Source organism: Plectropomus leopardus, chromosome 21 (assembly GCF_008729295.1).
Source record: "Plectropomus leopardus isolate mb chromosome 21, YSFRI_Pleo_2.0, whole genome shotgun sequence".
In the NCBI taxonomy this organism is placed as follows: domain Eukaryota; kingdom Metazoa; phylum Chordata; class Actinopteri; order Perciformes; family Serranidae; genus Plectropomus; species Plectropomus leopardus.
In genome coordinates, this window is record NC_056483.1 from 5,854,822 (window position 1) to 5,873,184 (window position 18,363).

The window sequence follows — 18,363 nt, forward strand, 5'->3', positions numbered from 1 at the left end:
CCTGTGAGGAGTCGTTGGAGAGGGCTGAGCGCTCGCTGGCGCTGAGCCCAGAGGGGGGGATGCCTGGGACGGGCCTCTGGGTGGCGAAGGCCGGCGACGGGTGGATGAGGGGCGGACTGTGGCCAAAGGCAGAGCCCACGATGCCCGGTTGACGCCCCATCAGCTGCTGGTGGACGTGCAAAGCCACTGGGGTCGGAGGGTAGGCGAAGCTTAACGCTGGGCTGGAGAGCAGAAGAGTTTCATTTAGTTTTTGATTTGAACATGCCAAATAAAATAACCCTCTAAAATAACCTCTCCAAACACACCTTGATCTAAATGCTTCTATTGTGTGTGTTTACTGTTTCATTATTATATCACAAAATTTTTCATATGCATAGTAGTTTTTTAAGTTTGAAATAAAGTATATTTAACAAGAGACACACACATTACAGAACAAAGAAAAACATAAAGAAAACAAAGTCACACTATCAAAACCAACCTCTTGTACCTTATCTCACTGCGCCCGTTGTTGTTGTTGTTGTTTTAAAGTGTTCAAATTCGTTAAATGTTTCACATGTTTCAGTTCCACACTGCAGCTGTTCCATAAATTAACACCTTTGACTGTACTACAATTATATTTTGCATCTGTCCTCACTAACTGTTTCTTGAACGTACAAATTCCTCTAACATCATGTAAACTTTATTTCATTTGAAACAACTTTTGGATACTATACAGTCGAAGATGTTGAGCTCCGTACATGATATGAACTGTTTTAAAATCAACCACATCTTTGAGTGCTTTTGATTTGATAAAAAGCTGGTTTGTTGATTCTGTGTAAGTGGTTTTGTTTACAACTCTTATGGCTCTTTGGAAACCAGTGGGTAAAATAATCATAAAACTTTACTACAACCTCAGTTCAGAGGCAAAAAGGGGGAAAGACTGAATAAATGGATTATTCTGGATAGCTTCTGGTCCCTGAGGACAATCTGACAGGAGATGGTGTGGTAATGCTGGAACCACGAGGCTGCCGGCGAATCCCTGCCAATGAATGTTCAGCTTGTTAACACGCAGTGAATTATCATGTGGTCTGTGTAAGGCAGTATGTCATTCTTCCACTGGGCAAATGATACAGATGATAAACAATCTGGAGTGTATCGTATAGCCATGCAAATAGAGCTAAATTCCCTCAACCTGAGCTAACTTTGTTTATCCAAAAAAAATCCCAGAAACCTCCTCTGGGGTCTGTGTAACCACAGGTGAACCACCGGATAAACACAGATCTGTGTGGCTCCTCCATTCATCCTGAGCTCTGACGCTTCGCTCTCGCTGCGAACCCATATGTCTGCTGATCTTATTACGAGCCGAGTGGAAATCAATGGGCCGAGACACATTTGGGGGCCCATCCGCTTGTCATATCACTCATCAGTCTGTTGGCTCTGGCTATTTGGGCCCTGTCACCGGGACAGTGGCTGAGCGCGCGGTGTGATTGATCAGGCTCTTCTTACAGATCGCTGATCAATGACTATGGGTGGGGCAATGGATCTTTCCTTTTTGCCTTCTCTTTTCTTTTCTTTTGCTTCCCCTCGCTCGCCCTCTGGTACCAGGGCGTGATGTATGTGATGTTTCCATGAGGTGTTACCCGATGACTGACACGAGCCGCCGGGGAGGCAGGCTTGACTGGCTGGCTGGGAGATCGTCACCCACATGGGGGGCTGACATGGACGATACACACACACACACACACACACTTTCTTTTCCCTTTTCTCCCACGCATATGCTACAGGGTGCACAGAAAAAATTTAGTATCAAGCAGCAGTTAACCCTCTGAATCCTGGAACAACATCACTTATTTTGTGCAGCTTTAAGACACCTTTTAACAAATATTTAACCTTTGAACCCAGAGCAAACTGGTGCGATATTTTTCAAAATAATGGGAAAAAGGCAATGAGCAACTTGGGAAGTAATATTCCAGAAATTGCAAAAGAAATCTATATCTAATCTAAAGAAACTATATTAATAATGACCAAAATTACATTTTTAAAATTATGGTACATTATTTTATTTTTTAAGCACATTTCAAAATTATTTCCTTGTTTTTTGAATTTCTTTTTTATTTTCTTTCTTTCCTTTTTTTGAGCCAATTTTAAGGTAATTTTAATTCATTTAATTTAAAATATTTGAAATTATGTTATAAAACTAAAATAATTTTTAAGCACATTTTCCAAGTCATTTCCGTGTTTTTGAAGCCAGCTCAACTTTAATTTGTAGTGTTGTAAGTAATGTGCGTGAGTTTGTAGTTTTATATTACCTGCCTGGATCGAAAATGTAAAGATCAAGCCTCCAGGAAGTGCGCCACCCACTGAAGCAAAATTTACATAGTGGCCAAAAGTGGAACTACAGCATCACGTGATGCACTCTGGCCCAGACAGACTTTTCCCCATTTGTTAACATTGTGAAAGAGCCCTCCTTAAATCACTGGATAATTTTTTTGAGACATGTTGACTTTTCAGAACGCATTTTTTTAATAGCCATTATTAAAAACATTAAGTCCTAAAGACATAAAATGCGCTATTTTCCAAGTCAATATTTGAAATTCGGTGTTTCTCCAGACATAAAGTGAACGCGCATCGGACTCGCGGGACTCTACCGCGAGAACGCGCATTAACTCAAAGAGTTTCTGACAGCACAGGCTTCGTACCGGCCGTAGTAATGGATATTTTTGCTGTAATTCATCATATTTTAATCACAATTCATCATTTTTAACATTTTACAACACATCCATACGCTGTTGGCTATAAAGCCTGTAATATGGACGTCTTACCGTGTCTGTATCAGAGACCGTATATACAGTCTACGGTCTGTATTTAACTACCGGTTATCAGTGAGCAGCGCAGAGCACCAGTGACAGTTACTAAAAGGTACTGAACATAGTATTTTTTAAAGTTTAGCTGTGTAATACAACACGGGCTATATTACAAGGCACCACCTTTTATTACCTTTTTATGAGCACAACACGTTCCGATTCTGTTAATTTGATTTCTCCGGTCGTGATTACGATATGATTCCTTGAATAGTTGTATGTGTATATATGTGTGTGTGTGTGTAGAGAGAGAGAGAGATAAATATACCATTATCTGATAATCACGTAAATATTAAAACCGACAACGCTGTTGTTATACTGCCGATTAGCTGCTGTTGCTAATAAGCTAAGCTACTACAAGAGGAATGCTCGTGCACCGGCGCTGTTCGCAGTGAGTCGGAGTCACTCGGGTACACTCGGGTACACTCGGCCGCGTTCGGCTGTCGTTAATCACTTCTACGCATGCTCTATGGGCCAGTAGATCCGGGTATTTTACACATTTCTAAACCCGGAAAAGCGTTTTCCTCTGTTTCATGAGTTAGCTAGCTAGCTAACGAAGTTTCAACATAACAAGTAACTGTTAAGTGAGAGACTAGTAATAGAGTACAAATACAATAGAGGGTTTACAAGTAAAAACTGAAAGAAGTAGCCCAGAAAGAAAAATGAACAGTAGTTCTTTTTAAAAATATACTATATAATAAGAGTCGTTTCACTGAGCAAGAGCCGGATAAGACACCTGCTAATGCTAATGCTAATCCAGGGACAGTTTTCCTGAGAAGGTAAATAGTATTGTCAAACATGTAGTGGTGGAAAGTAACTAAGTACATTTACTTAAGTAATGTTGTGTACAATTCTTTACTTTATTTAAGTATTTTCATTTCATGTTACATAATACTTCTACTCCGTTACATTTTGGAGGAAAAATTTGTACTTTTTACTTCACATTCTGTTGACAGCTCTAGCTACTTTGCAGATTTAGATTAATAATTGAAAATATAAATCAATTAACAAATAATAATGTTTAAATAGGTTATGGTACCCAGCAGCAGCATACAAAGTAACTGAAATTACCTTTACCTGCTGTAACATTAAAGTCATGAACACGTGACACCTTTAGCACCAGGATCTACATCAGTTTTGTTGTACTGAATTCAGACATCTTTCACAAGCATTTTAACCTTTAAATTGGTTTGATTTCTTTTAAAAACATGGGGATAAAGATGTGTAACTTGGCAAGAAATGCCTTGCAAATTGCAAAAAATAAGTACAAGAGGACAAGAAAAGGGTCTGAAAATTAGCCTGCAGGGTTACATATTTTATATTATATTTTATATTTTCATGCAAATTCTTTTCTGCTTTTACATTGTTAGATCTTAAATGCAGGACTTTAACTTGCAACAGAGGATTTCTGTAGTGTAGTATTGCTACTTTCACAGAATTGTGAGTTGTTTCTTTGTCCCTCCTTTTCAGACACTTATTTCCCATGCCTGCTCCTCTGCCATTTCCCCCATCCAGCAAATGTTGTCAGACTCCTCCTTCCTGTTCCCATCACATGACTGCCACACCCATCTGCACACCTGCTCCGACCTCACTAATCTGCTCTGCTTGGACTTCCCTCACTGGATCCTGCTAACCAGCCCACTTCCTTTGTTCCTTGACAGTTTGTTTCAAGTCTGTTACCTGCCTGCTGAACCCACTGCCATTTGGACTTATAAAATGCACCAGTCTGCCTGTTTTCATCTCTTTTTGGGTCTTTCACTTGCTGCCTGCTCTCCAGAACCATGACACTCAAGTTAAAGTTTTGAAAACTTCCTCCACCACGGTACATGTAACATCTCCAAGCTGATACAGAGAATCACAGATTTGAGGACAACACTGAATACATTCAGCCCGAAAAACTGCACTGCAACAGATAATGAACTTTCTGAGTGAGCAAGTTGTGTCATATTTACAAAGACAACATAACCTCAACAGCATTTCTGACACAACTTGTCATTCTGTGGGTGTTTGAAATATCTTTCCCAAAGTAAGAACAATCCAAGATATATCCAAGATGTTGAATGAAGACAGCAACTGGAAGGCTGCAACGTTTGAGGAAGTCCGTACCATTTTACTGTTTTTAACAATTCCAGATGATCCTTTTATGAGCTGGACCTTATTAAAGCTTACCTGAGGAGCTCAATGGGATAGATCAGTTTATCTGGATTTGCCATGCTATTGGTCAAGAATGCCCTGTGCCTGCAAACTGGATCTAATGTCTTCATACAGCAGAAGCCCGGAGACTGCAAGACTGTGAAACTGCGAGACTGTAAGTGAATTATTATTATTATTATTATTAATTGTTTGACCCATAATCTACCTGCACACCTAGATATGAATAATGTTGTCACTGAATGGGTGCGCCGTCACCAATGATGTTTTCATATTTGTCAAGGTGCGCCGTCACCGGTGTTTTCATCTGTAGGCCTATCTTTGTGCACTGTCACTAATGTTTTGATATGTGTCAAGTTGCGCCGTCACCTGTTATGTTGTCATGTGTGTCAAGGTGCGCCGTCACCATTTATGTTTCATCTCAACTCAACTACAGATTTGGTGAAGTAGGCTAGCCCATGACTATTTTTGGCTTTGTTTTCATGAATCCTTTACCATGTCAGGGCAGTCTGTTAGTTCTATAATAATCTTATTTAGGCTTCAGCTGTGTAGTGCATTTCATGTTTTCTGGTTGTTTTAAAGATGCTTTAGACTTGTAACATTGAGGGCTGGAGTGAGCTGTCTGAATGAGGTATAAACTGTCAGCTGGTGGCTGCAGCCACGTAACTGTCAGCTGACAAAAAAACATTGTCGGCCTGCAGGGCAAAAGCCACGGCAGTTTTCCTTGTAGACAAATAATTGCCTGCATGGACAGTGATGTTCACAATATGATTTTATGCAGGCCTGAATGGCATTTATCAGTTCTGTCTTTCCCTTGACTTATTTGTGTTTGTATGAAAATATCAATCAATGATATTAGGAAATTGTTTGCAACATCATTCCTCATGGGGAGATCCTGCTGTTTGAGAGATTATTGACACATTTTAGTCCCTGAATGACCACCTTGAGAGAAACATAGTCAATAAAAGCCCCTGAAAGACATCCTGACAGGATGTCATTTTCTTCTAACTTTAAAGTAGTAATCCAGGGATTTTGTATGTACTTCTATAACATTTGTCAAAAAAAAGAATCAAAACTGAAATGGCAAAAGCTAAAATATGCTGATTTTAGTCCATATTAAGGGTCCAAGAAAACTGGATCCCTCATTTTCCTTAATGCAAAGTCATAGTGTCCCTTATAACGACTTAAACCTCACTTCTTTCAAACCCCACACTTTCAGTCTGAAACGCAGGCTGTCATACATCTCAAGCCCAATCTGAGATAACTATAACAAACAGAATAATGATAATAAACTTCAGAATAATAACGCAGGATAAGTTTCACTCAGCTGTACCTGATAGCTCCAGCAGAGAGGTGACCATAGGAGCCGCTGGTGGAGGAGCTGGATCGAGAGTTGTTGAGCATGGTGACGAGAGAGTTGGGCGAGTTGCGGATCATGGTCTGCAGGTCAAAGCTGTGCTCTGAGAGCGGCGAGATGGGCAGCGGGCGCTTCCTGCTGGGCCGTGATGGCAGCCTCGGGCTCGAGAAACGAGAGTCTGCAGGATAAGGAGAGAGAAGGAGATCAGAGTGAGGTAGTGGAAAAAAATCTTTATGAGAGCAAAAGGTTAAACGCTGTAAATTTAACAATTTTTGCTCTCTTGTTTGATGTTTTTTAGGAGAAGAGCATTAGCTAAATACAAAAAAGAGCGTTTTCCGGTTCAAATGGGATTTCTGTTTGACTTCTTCCAAACTCTAACCTAATCTAACCCTAACAGATGACATTTTTGTCAATCATCAGACAAAAGGCTCGTCTGAATGAGTGTTCAGCTGTCACTTGATGCACTGCTTGCATTTCATCCATGAGAAAACATGTCTTTTATGTTGGAGAAATGCTCTGACTGTGTATGGTAATATTTAATCAAGTCCAATTTGACTCGTTATTCAAATGCAATCAGTGTTGACTGGAAATACTAAAAAGGGGGTTTGAAAAGGTAAAAGGCGGAAACGGCGCAACCATTCTCTCTGCACATACAATGAGCCACGGGTAGAGATTAAAACATGACTTTTGTTGTCTTTTCACATGGAGATGTCACAAACAAGACAGGGAAAAACAGAGGCAGATGGAAGGAGGGGGAAAAAAGCGCTGAGGGGATGTCGTGCTTTGTGCATGAACTGACACAATGACTTTGTGACTCAAGACTTGGAAATAAAACATTTTGAGTTATTTTATAAAGGCAGACAAAACCAGCTTACGCAGCCCCGATAACCCCCCTCCATATTTACGTCCCCCACAATCCATCCATCTCCCAAACGTAAATGCTCTATCTCTCGTCTGACACATCCAACGATTACAGAGCGCTCCATTCACATGGTAATCAGAGTGTGTGGATGTGAATGTGTGTGTGTGTGGATGCCTCTGTGGTGGTAGCGGTGGTGTTCTGGCATACATAGACCTGAGTTTCAACTATGGCGTGAAGCTGTATGGAGAGCAACGCCCCCTTTACATTGTCATTGTATGGAAAATCTGTCTTTTTTATGTCTTTTTGAAAGGAGAGAGGGTTAACATATGCACATACAAATCCCTGAGTGCACACAATTGCTACAAACATCGTAGTTTGTCATGTGACGCTCCTCGATATGTTTGATTTTTCACTATTTCATGCATTTTAAACCGAATATATAATCCCCCAATATACAAATCATCCTTTATCCTCCTGCTTCGGACAAAATTTGACACTTTTTAAACAAGCTGAGTCCAATACAAGTGACTTCTCCTAATTCACCACAAGTGAGAGAAAGGGGTAGGAGTAGGGCCAGCGTCCCACCACTGCAAAGCCTCATGGGAGTGGTGTTTATTAATGCACAGCCCAAATGATAAATCGGCCAACCGGGGAGACGGAGAGAGGAGCGTCCTGGCTTGTAGCAGGACTGTCCCTCTAATTTCCTCTTGATTTATGGACGGGATGGCTGGTTACGCGCTGCGTCATTAATTCTCGTGGCCAGGGAGGTTTCAGACATGCCGGACAGACGGTGTTGGAAATAAAAGCTGGCTCCAAAACTGGGGTTGAACCCTCGCCGACACACTTTGGGGGCCACCTGAGAGGGGACGCTATCACAGGGGAGGACTGAGGTCTGAATATTGTGCAACAGGAAACTTTCTTTAGGACAAAACAATACTTCCGGGCATAAGGAAATATAGACAGTAATCCTATTTCTCTTAATTATAATCAGTGGTGGAATGTGACCAAGTATATTTACTTTTAAGTACTGTACTAAAGTACAACTTTAAATGTTTTATTTTTATTTAATGTTTTATTTCACAACATTTATGTAAAAGCTTTAATTACTAGATACAAATTAAATTAGATTAAATTTAAAAAAATACATTTTTAAAAAAGAGTTTATGAAAGTTGTTTATAAAACAGTTTATAAAATTGGTTTTTGGTTATAAATTTACAAAGAAGGTAACATTTCAGTAATAATTAAAATAAAAATAAAAATATTATTGCCTTTTTTATTTAATTGATTTTTTTAAAATTTAAATGATACTTACTTAAATAACATTGTCAATGCAGGACTTTTACTTGTAACATGGTAGTTTTACAGTTTTGTATTAGTATTTTACTTACATAAAGGAACGAAATACTTCCACCACTGCTCATAATTAATTTACAATGTAAAGACCATGTGTTGCTTTATGTTTACTGAAGTGTTTTAGTAAATCTTTCTCAAAAGATGCAATTATGGGCAATTTACTGAAATTACAGAACAAGAAATGTAATTAACAACTACAATTAAATGGCTTGTTTGTATCAAACATGAGTTCCACTGTTTAAAATGTTACTAAAATTGAACCTATTTAGAGGGAAATTATTAATTCCAATGAAATGTTAATTGTGTCAAATATGACTTTATGTATATTTTATCTATGTTTCTCAAAGTGAAGCTATTAATGAGAAAACCTGCATATCTGTAGACAAAATGGCAAAGAAATTAAAATAAGCTAATAACGACCATAAATACAGACGTTAGTATCATGATCTATGAGAGCTATGGCACTAATTAGGCAGTAGGAACATAGACAATAGCCCATTAAAGCACAAATAGGCAGGACAGGCCCATTGTTTCATTAGCACAACTCTCTCTGAAGGTAATTACACTGATGTGAAATAGACTAAAATAGCCGCAGTAACATAGTAGCCCAGATTATCAGCGAAAGCCTCTTGATAGACTCTTCTCTTTGTATGTTTTTTTTCTCTGAAATCCTACAAAGCTTTAAAGTGTTAATTTTTCCAGCGTTGGAACACACATTGTTGAAACACGATGAGTTATTACCAGAAATGATCACAGGCTTTTTTTTAAGTGAGGAGCATCGCATCTCCACTTAAATTTGGCCTTAATTGTTTTTGTTTCAGTCTATTAATCTTTAAAAGTGACACAGAAGAAAGGATTTCTGCAGTGATGAATGGCGGGACATTCCAATTCCCACTTAATAGCAATTAATTTTCTGATACCCGCACAAGTTTGGCTAGTTTTAATTAGTTTGTTCGGAGGAATGGGGGGAACTTCACCCCGGATTTCCATGAAAGCGGCGTCTGCCTGACTAAATACATTCTCATCAAAGGGAGCGGGGTGAGGCTGTCTGACCTTTCTAAGATTCACTGTGCGTTTAATTTCCTATTTACACTTTAAAATAACTCATTAGCATAAGTCCTCTGCACACAGTCCTGAGCCCAACACATTAAGACAATAGCTCATTTAAATCATGTCAAAGTAGAGTTTCAGGTCCCTCCTCGCCATGGTTGAGCCCGAGCTTGATCTATATATAGTACGAGGTAGGTGTTTTGTGAAGGTGCGTTTTAGAGGTTGAATTCCCTGTGGGGCCACCCATGCTATAATGTGCAGGCATGCACTCATAATACTTTAAAGTGGTATCCCAGTAGGCATGGATTTACTGGGTGTCTTTTCACCTACTGGTTGAAAAATCCAGTTTTTTTTTTTTTTAGATGTCTAGGTTACCAAAAAGTATTGTCTAAAGATAGATTTTTAAACTACATTTCAGTATTTTAGGAGAACACACAAGCGGTTTGGGAGTCCTCCACCAGAAACACTTAATTCCTGAGTTCTTGTAAATGTGTGCCTTTTCTGCATAAACATCTGGTGGAAATGTGTTTTTGGTGGAAATGAAAGATGTTTTGTCAAAATAAAAGTAATCTGCTACTTTTTATTGGGGGAGGCACAAATGCACATGTTGAGAATAATGAGGGGGACGTGACCTCTGTGTCCTCTCCACACCTATTATTCAATGTGTAGTTTGGATATGCTACTTGTTGAAAGTAGGGCTTTGTGTTATGAAAAAAATCAGATATCATAATATTTTTTACTAGATACCTCAATATTGATATTGCAAAGATATTGTAGGGTTGACTATTGGTGCTTTGCCGATGACTAAGTGAGTAAAAATAATAAAAATATATAAATAAAAGAACAGCTAGAATAGTCTGGTCATTTCAGAAAATGACGGTCCAAAATCTAAATGATATCTAGTCTGCTATCACAACATTGCTTTAATATCCATAAATTGCCTAGCATTGCCCAGCCCTAATTGAAATGTAGTGATATAAGTGGTGTTGAAAAAAAAAATATGTGCAACTTGCCATATTTAGCCTAGTTTTGACCTAGAAATGGTTTGATCTGCACACTAGTGCTAAATGATATGTACTTTATATGGAAAATAACTACTGTTCCTGCATAGGGTTGCAGCAGTATTTAGGAAACTGTATACAGTGGCGTTAAAATCGATGATTACATTTTCGTGTGTAAAGTACTGGAAAGAAAAAGAGAATCTCATCTGTCTGTCAGACTTTTTACACATACTTCCATTATAGTTACGTGTTTGTTCAACAAAAACAAAAACTTTTTCTCATTCCTTTAAGGGTCATTGAAACTGATGATAATAAGAATTGTGTACTGCCCTGATACCGTGAAACCGTGATATTTTCTGATGTGGTAATTGTGAAAAGCTCACACCGTTGCAGCCATACGTGATCAGCACTTCTGAGACAGTAAGGACTCGTGTGTCATGAGTGATGTGTGAGACAAGCGCAGACTTACTCTCCATCGCCTGCAGGTATTCCATGTGCAGGGCGCTGGCGCTGCTGGCGCCGGCTGTGGACGCCACAGAGGGTAGCAGGTCAGTTGTGTAAGGGCTGCGATGGCCCGCCAGCAGAGCCATCTGGTGGTAGTACTCAGCTGTGGTCAGACCTGTGTGAGGGGCTGGAGCGAGAGAGTGATCGGGGTCAGCAAAGAGGGAAACATCGTAACCGAAAAGATGAAGGTGACAGATGAGGAAATGCAGGTAGATAGGGGGCATTTGAAGAGTAGAGAGGAAGAAAAAGAATGAGGTGGCGAGGCAAAACACGACAGGGAGAGCACCTGTGCTGCATTACAAACCTGCGTTCATTTACATGAGATGATAATCAGCTCAGCAGAACAGTAATGAGCACATTAGCAACACCATCAAGTTAAGCAAAACAGCTGCACAGGGAGCATCACCTGAAGTGGAGAGCCTCGCTGGGGATTAGCGGATGCTTGCTCAGAGATTACAGTGAGTGTGCATTAGTGTTTGATTGATGCACTCATGCCGAGCACAGCATAACTGATCGTCTCACAATACAAATCTTAAACAGCCTTTTCTCTTCCTCCTCTATTCCTTGATCACTTTGGAGAGAGCGTGTGTATATATGTGTGTGTGGTACGTGGGCTGACACATCTTTTGCCAGAGATGGTGCTTGTGTGTTTGTACACATCAGGGCTGCAGTGCGCAGATATGCAACCTGCTCCGCGACTGCGCTCTCTTTAAACTCTATAGGCAAACAAAAGGCCTAAATCTGCCCATGCATAAAGATACAAACGATTCTGTCTTCATTTCACTTTTTTATTCTCAAAATGCTCCTCTTTTCCAAGTCATTCCCTTAGTTAGCTATAGAGTGCTGTAAGTCCTTGAACCGTAGCCTAAAAATAAACATCTGGTGGTGGGCTTCCTTATGCAAATATTCTAAGAAAGAGAGAGGGAAAAGGACTAACACTGTGGTTTTGGATGCAAATATAGAATCGGTTCAGACCCACAGAGCGCTGCAGATTTTTTTTCTCCCCCCAAAGTGAAGAAATAAAGAGAAAATAAATAAACGCGGTATGAGATTTCCTCTTAAGGCTGGCCTTGTATGCCTGCAATATGCATCCATGATTGGTTGAATGAATGTAAGAAAAAAAATCTAAATTAATTCGATCTGGGTATTATGTCTTCAGTGGAAGGGGGGAGTTTCTTAATTGTCTCTGCTGTTCCGCCTTAGCTTTGCTTTTGCATTCAACCATAATGTGGCCCATTCAGGATCCAACACGCACAGAAAAGGGCTTTGCAGAATTTCTAAATCAGAAACCTTGGCATCTGAGATTGATCCTGGGGGCAAAAAGAGAAGGGGGAGTTTGGGGAAAGGCTGTCAGTGTGGCACTCGGGTGGAGATGCGCCTCAGGACTTGGTGAGCCACCGGGTGCTCCTTCAGCATTACAATAGGATCAGGGGCGAGCTTACCTCTGAACCCCATCTCACAGAGAAATATTGTGCGAGGGAGGAGCAAAGAAAGCAAATGTGTGGCAGCGAGAGGGTGGCACTAAATCCCACCCACTTTAAATCTCCATTAGATTCTGTTAATTAATTCATCATTATTCAAATGTACATTTCGGTAGGAAAAAAAATTATACTGAAGACGGAGGCTCCCTGTAAGCGTGGTGATATACTAACAACACAAAAGCTGATGGGTTAATTAATCACCGGATTGATTAAAGGAGTAATTAGGTGCCTCATTCACAATTCACGGCATTATGAGCTGAAAGGGGATCATGTGGTAGGTTGGAGGAACTATTTTGATTTAAAGCAAGCTGAGACCGGCGCACATTATGTTGCGGTAATGGAAAATTGGAGGGTAGAGAGTTTGAGCTTGAGGACATGCTTCCTGCTGGAGTGCAGGAGAGCAGGAGAGGGGCTGAGTGAGAGTCTTGGTCTTCACTTTAAGATCCAGCTTTTAAGAGACCTGGATGAGATGGAGTTGAGTGTGCTGGTGTCGAGGAAGTGCCCACCGCTATCTAACGTTTCAGAAGTACACTTCATCACCAAGTGCTGCTGAAGTGCCAAAGGCTGATGGCTTACGACACAAGGACTGTATAGGTCATCAGGCCAAGGCAGTAATAATATTATATACTGGGCGGGACACATCTCCCAAATACTCAGATATGCCAAAAATGCCCCCCTCCAGTATAATAATAAATAAAATAATATATACATTTAAGAAAATTGCTATTCTATGACAGGCAACACCACACAAATCATTATCAAATGTAATAAACTAAACAAATATTGTCATTTTTACAACTACAGGTTCTAAGGTGGCACAAATATAGCCAAAATGATAATCAGTATTATTTAGATTAATATAAGATTAATATTGCCATCACGAGTATTTATCAGTCTTATTCATTGTTCTATGTGACACAATATTTTATTACACTTTCAAATTTGTGCTGTGCTGCAAAAATAATAATCTTTGCATCAAAATAAAATTTAAAATAAAATTCTTCTTCATCTGAATTAAGTTCATCCTCTATAGTTGTTTCTGCCGCTGTGACATTATTCATTAAGGCCTTCGTGCTTCCATCGTACTGCAGTTTGTGGTGTTTTTTTTAGGTTTTTAAACAAGTTGTGTTGCTACATGGCGTAGACAGTCTCATACACTCTTTGCATATGATTTGTTCTCTCCTGTATCTGAAATACTCCTAAGCAACAGATAATGAGGGTTGATAACAGATGATTTACATTTTGCCTGTCTGCAGCTGCAACAGTCAGAAAAACTTTTGACAGCTTGTCAAAGTGGAGGCTGGATGTGCAGCAGAGCACACATTTTAAACCTCAGTATCGTTATCGATCATGTTCATCTGATTGTGGGAAGCCCAAATCAGGATCTTGATTAGTAATCAGTTAATTGTGCAGCCCTAACTGGTTCTTCTATACGATGTTCCCAATTCTGTGAGTGGTTTGTCCAAGTGGTGTTGCCATACCTCTGCAGAACATTACTAACTGCTATATTCAACTGACGTTTATGTCTTTATTACATTACATTTCTCAGATAACCCACGTGAAGTGTCAATCATTTATGATGCACTGCATGTGTAATTTTCTATGAGGACCGATTTGGTCCTCCCAGTGTTGACTCCGTAGCTGCGTTCTTGCATCAAGTCATTTCCAGACCTTTGAGATGAATTTAGATTCTGGCAAAAAAAACAGCTATCTTTAAAAAGCTTACTTTTTATGACGTGGTCATTTGCAGCATTTTGCAACTTTTTTTTATACATCTGGCTGGTATAACTATACATAATCTTAAAAAACACATAATACTTCAATAAGATTGCAGCCAACAATGCTGATTCTAGAGTCCAAATTGATGTCTTAAAATTGCTTGTTTCATCTTCAAATTTAAATTTTAGAAACCTTACAAAGCTGGAAAAATAAAATATTTTTTTTGGCTTGATATATAACCTAATCTATTCCGAAATATGATCAACCTTTCATTTAAACTCTACATATTACTAGAATCGTTTAAATGCCACCAACCACTTCATCACACAACACTAAAGCTGCTTTTTTCAATTTTTTGTCATTTGATGGTTTCTGGTGTCCACTTTAATTGATTTCCCGGTCTAAATCCATCTTAAGATCGCAGGAAACAAACGCTCCCTGTAGGACACCATAACATAACGCCCCCCAACCCTGAACTTGAATCCGACCCTCCCTCGGTGTGCAGGTTGTAACTGTACGTGACCCTGCCGCTCACTGATGCGTCCTCCAGAGGTCTCTGACATGACTCACAGATCAAAAGGATTAGCCTCCCTCCAACCTGCGCCCCCACCCACACGGATCGCGCCGCGCTCATAATACTCCCATCCACCTCCTCCTTCACTCAGATAACATCTCGCCAACCCCTGGGTCTTAATAGAGATGGATCTAGTTGCCTCTCACCTGACCTCTTCTGATCTCAAACAGGAATTAAACTGAAACAGAGAATCGAGATTCCCTCTAATAGCAATCGAACCTCACTAATCGATTCCAACAATCATTTTTACTGAAGCTTTGTCGCCTGTTTCTGCTCCACTGGGGTTTGTGTGCAGATGTGTGTGCTGAGTGTGCATCTGTGCCATGAGTGTGTGTGTGTGTGTATGCATCACGCTTTGTGTCGTCGGTGTATGTTTCACTTTATTCACCATCTGCAGGGCTGAGGCCCCGGGTGGCTGACAGAACAGAGATGGAGGGGCTGCTGTGGAGCGAGCGGATGTAGTCCATGTATGGGTTGATGTAGGGGTGTGGAGGGTGAAAGGGCGACTCCGCCCCCACAGAGGGGTTCCGCTGGGGCGAGATCCGGATGAGGGAGATGTCGGAGAAAGCCGGACTGCCCGCCAGCGCAGGAGGCCTGCAGAGACACACAGACAGGATAATAAAGAGAGAGCATAAATACATATTTTAAATTTGATACAACCTAAAAATATGAATTACAGCATTTACTGAGGAACATGTGTGCGATTGATGATCACACTGATGCTTTATAGGACTGATTTTTGAGTAATAATCATTCTAGACCGGTAGTTTACAGTTGTAGTGAAGTTTGATTGACACTTAGTTACCACGTGTGAAATAATAACATATTTTAATCTGACTGAGGGACAACCTCCCCCCCATACAGTTTTCAGTTACCTCTCTAAGATGTGTTGAATTCATGAAGTCACATAATAAAAAAATAATGGAGGCAGCTTAAGACCAGCAGCTTCAGTGTTCAGGGAGGTAAAATTAGAGTTTTGATCAAAGCAGATCCCAACACGATTGTCTGTTTCAGGGGTTTTGAGCTTACGGCCATAGATAAATGAAACTTGGATTATACTGCATGAGATGTGTGAGAGATCGTCAACAAATGTTTTGATATAGTTTTGCTGTTAAACATGGATCCCTATGACTTCAATCCAACAAGATTTTTTTTGAATTTGTCATTCACCATGGAGGCAAGTGTAAAAACAAAGTTTTTTTCACATACTTAACGTATCACAGGGTGAGTTATCCTTTAAGTCACCACATGCGAATAATGATCTTATGATTTAATTGCATTTTTATGAAAAGGTAGATATATTAAGAAAATAGGAAAAAGTAATAACACAACAGTATAAAAATACTAGTTACAAGTCCTGCATTCACAACTGTACTCAAGTAAAAGTACTAAAAGTATTAGCATCAAAATACACTCAAAGTTCTGAACGTAAAAGTACTCATTATGCAGAACATCCTAGTTTGGACTCATATATATTATATTACTGGATTATAATTATTGATGCATGAATGTGTTTATCACTTTAATGTTGCAGCTGACGAAGGTAGTTTAAGTATTTTTATTCTGCAGGGTAGTTTAACTTAAAAATAAATGTGGTGTCAAAAGGACAATATTTGCCTCGAAGATGTAGTAAAAAGTAGCATAAAATGAAAATACTCAAGTATAAATTCAGGGTATTTGTACTGAAGTTCAGTGCTTAGGAAAGCAGTAACCACCATTGCAAACCGCTGCTCTTATGTCACACACATTGCGTAAACAAACATCAATAACAATTTAAAAATCACGCTCATTTCATTAGGCCCGACCGGCTGCCACCATCCAGATTTTACTACCGTGGGTGGACTGGCAGCGGCGCGGTCAGACAAATGGACTGTGACACTATCGCTCTCCCTCCATCTGCAAGGCGGAGAGGAGAGCGCTGCATTCCAACTGCTCCCTACGCAGACATTTCCTCAGATCAAAGGCAGCTTTCACCACTGTGTCTTAATCAGAGGGAAACGTTAGACCGAGCTCACCGCTGGCCAGCGCCAGACAAGCAACGCTACACCACTTTACTCAGATGGCTTCAAACTTGGCTTTGAGCTGAAACCCGTGTACGGAATTGCACATGACGGATACAATGTTGTACAAAATCCATCAGCGAGTCTCACACAAGATGCACAATCTTTTTTTTTCTTCAAAAAGAAAGTATGAGCGCTATCGGGCCATTCTTTTTTTTTTTTTATCAAAAACCCTTACTGTGAATCGTCTCTTATGGTGTGAGATGTGAAATAAAGTTGAGAACAATCAGAAAAAACTTCTTAGGAGCCAAGTTTGAGATGAACTAATTTGTCTCCCCTCTTATAATTGGCTAGGAGGGCTAGGAAACTTCATAATGATGGCCTTCACCACAAAGGCCTTCCCCTGAGGATGTGGAGAAATCCACATATCAGCCAGACATTAACAGGCTCAGAGATTAGACTGAATTAGCCCCTCCACTTTTCTGTGGCTCCCCAGTGGACCAGTCTACTGTGACAAAAGACCCCAGGAGAAGGAGAGGATGAGCGACGAAGGGAGGGAGAGGAGAAAGTGGGGGTTTTTAGAGAGGGAGGTGAGGAGGGATGGAAAAGGGTGGGAAAAGACGGGAGAAAGGGGACGAGAGAGTGAGAGACCTGGCCCGGAGTTTGTCTCACAGTGACCTTGAGGAAGGCCAGGGGAGCGGAACAGCCCAATTACGACCTCCGCCCCGTCCCCTGATCCCCTACCGGCCCCTCCACTTCACAGCCCCCCTAATGAAAGAGCTCAGGCCAGGGCAAATAATGAGCGCTGAGGAGCGGAAACTACACACACACTGGAGGACAGGCAGACATATGTGTACACAGGCATTCACACATACAAACTTTGTCCTCTTTCCGTAATGAGCCCAGAGGGGGACGATTTTTAAAGACTTTCACCGTCTTCAAGCATGTGACAACATGTCTCAGTGATGCTGAAGCAGGTGTATGTGAAACACTCTAGTGAACTTTGTTAAAAGGTGCAAAGGTCACAGATTAAAGGATTAGGAATCAACCAATATTGTTTTTAAGGGCTGATACCAATATATATTATTTGTAGTTAATGAGACCAATAACTGATATTTGGAACCAATATGCATTAACAATAAAAAAATGAATATATAAAAATGAATTATTTTGTGTAAAATTTCGAAGTTGGAATATAATAAACTCAGACACAATCTTTGTTTAAATGCTTTTAGCAAATGATTAATCAAAACTGAATCCCTCAACATCATATACAGCAAGTCTTATGCAACTTCTTTAATTAGTCATGTGAAAATTTAGATAAAAAATAAATAGATAAAAATAGCTCCCTGAGGTTTACGAAGTAAAAGTTTCTCCCATGCTGACACTTTCTTTGCACTTTTTAATTCATTTTATCAGCGACCATAAAATAAAATACCAGTGCAGATAATCACCAAAATGCCAAATATC

General features: G+C 40.0%; 1 protein-coding gene across 1 annotated transcript in view; it reads right to left on the reverse strand.

Annotated features, from left to right (window-relative positions):
- Nucleotides 1-18,363, reverse strand: part of gli3 (GLI family zinc finger 3) — a 149,112-nt gene that overhangs the window by 23,138 nt on the left and 107,611 nt on the right. The window contains exons 5-8 of the mRNA XM_042510212.1: nt 15,282-15,487; nt 11,085-11,246; nt 6,325-6,526; nt 2-221 (exon numbers count right to left, since the gene is read on the reverse strand). Coding sequence (XP_042366146.1) covers nt 2-221; nt 6,325-6,526; nt 11,085-11,246; nt 15,282-15,487 — 790 coding nt within the window. The remainder of the gene's footprint in view (nt 1; nt 222-6,324; nt 6,527-11,084; nt 11,247-15,281; nt 15,488-18,363) is intronic.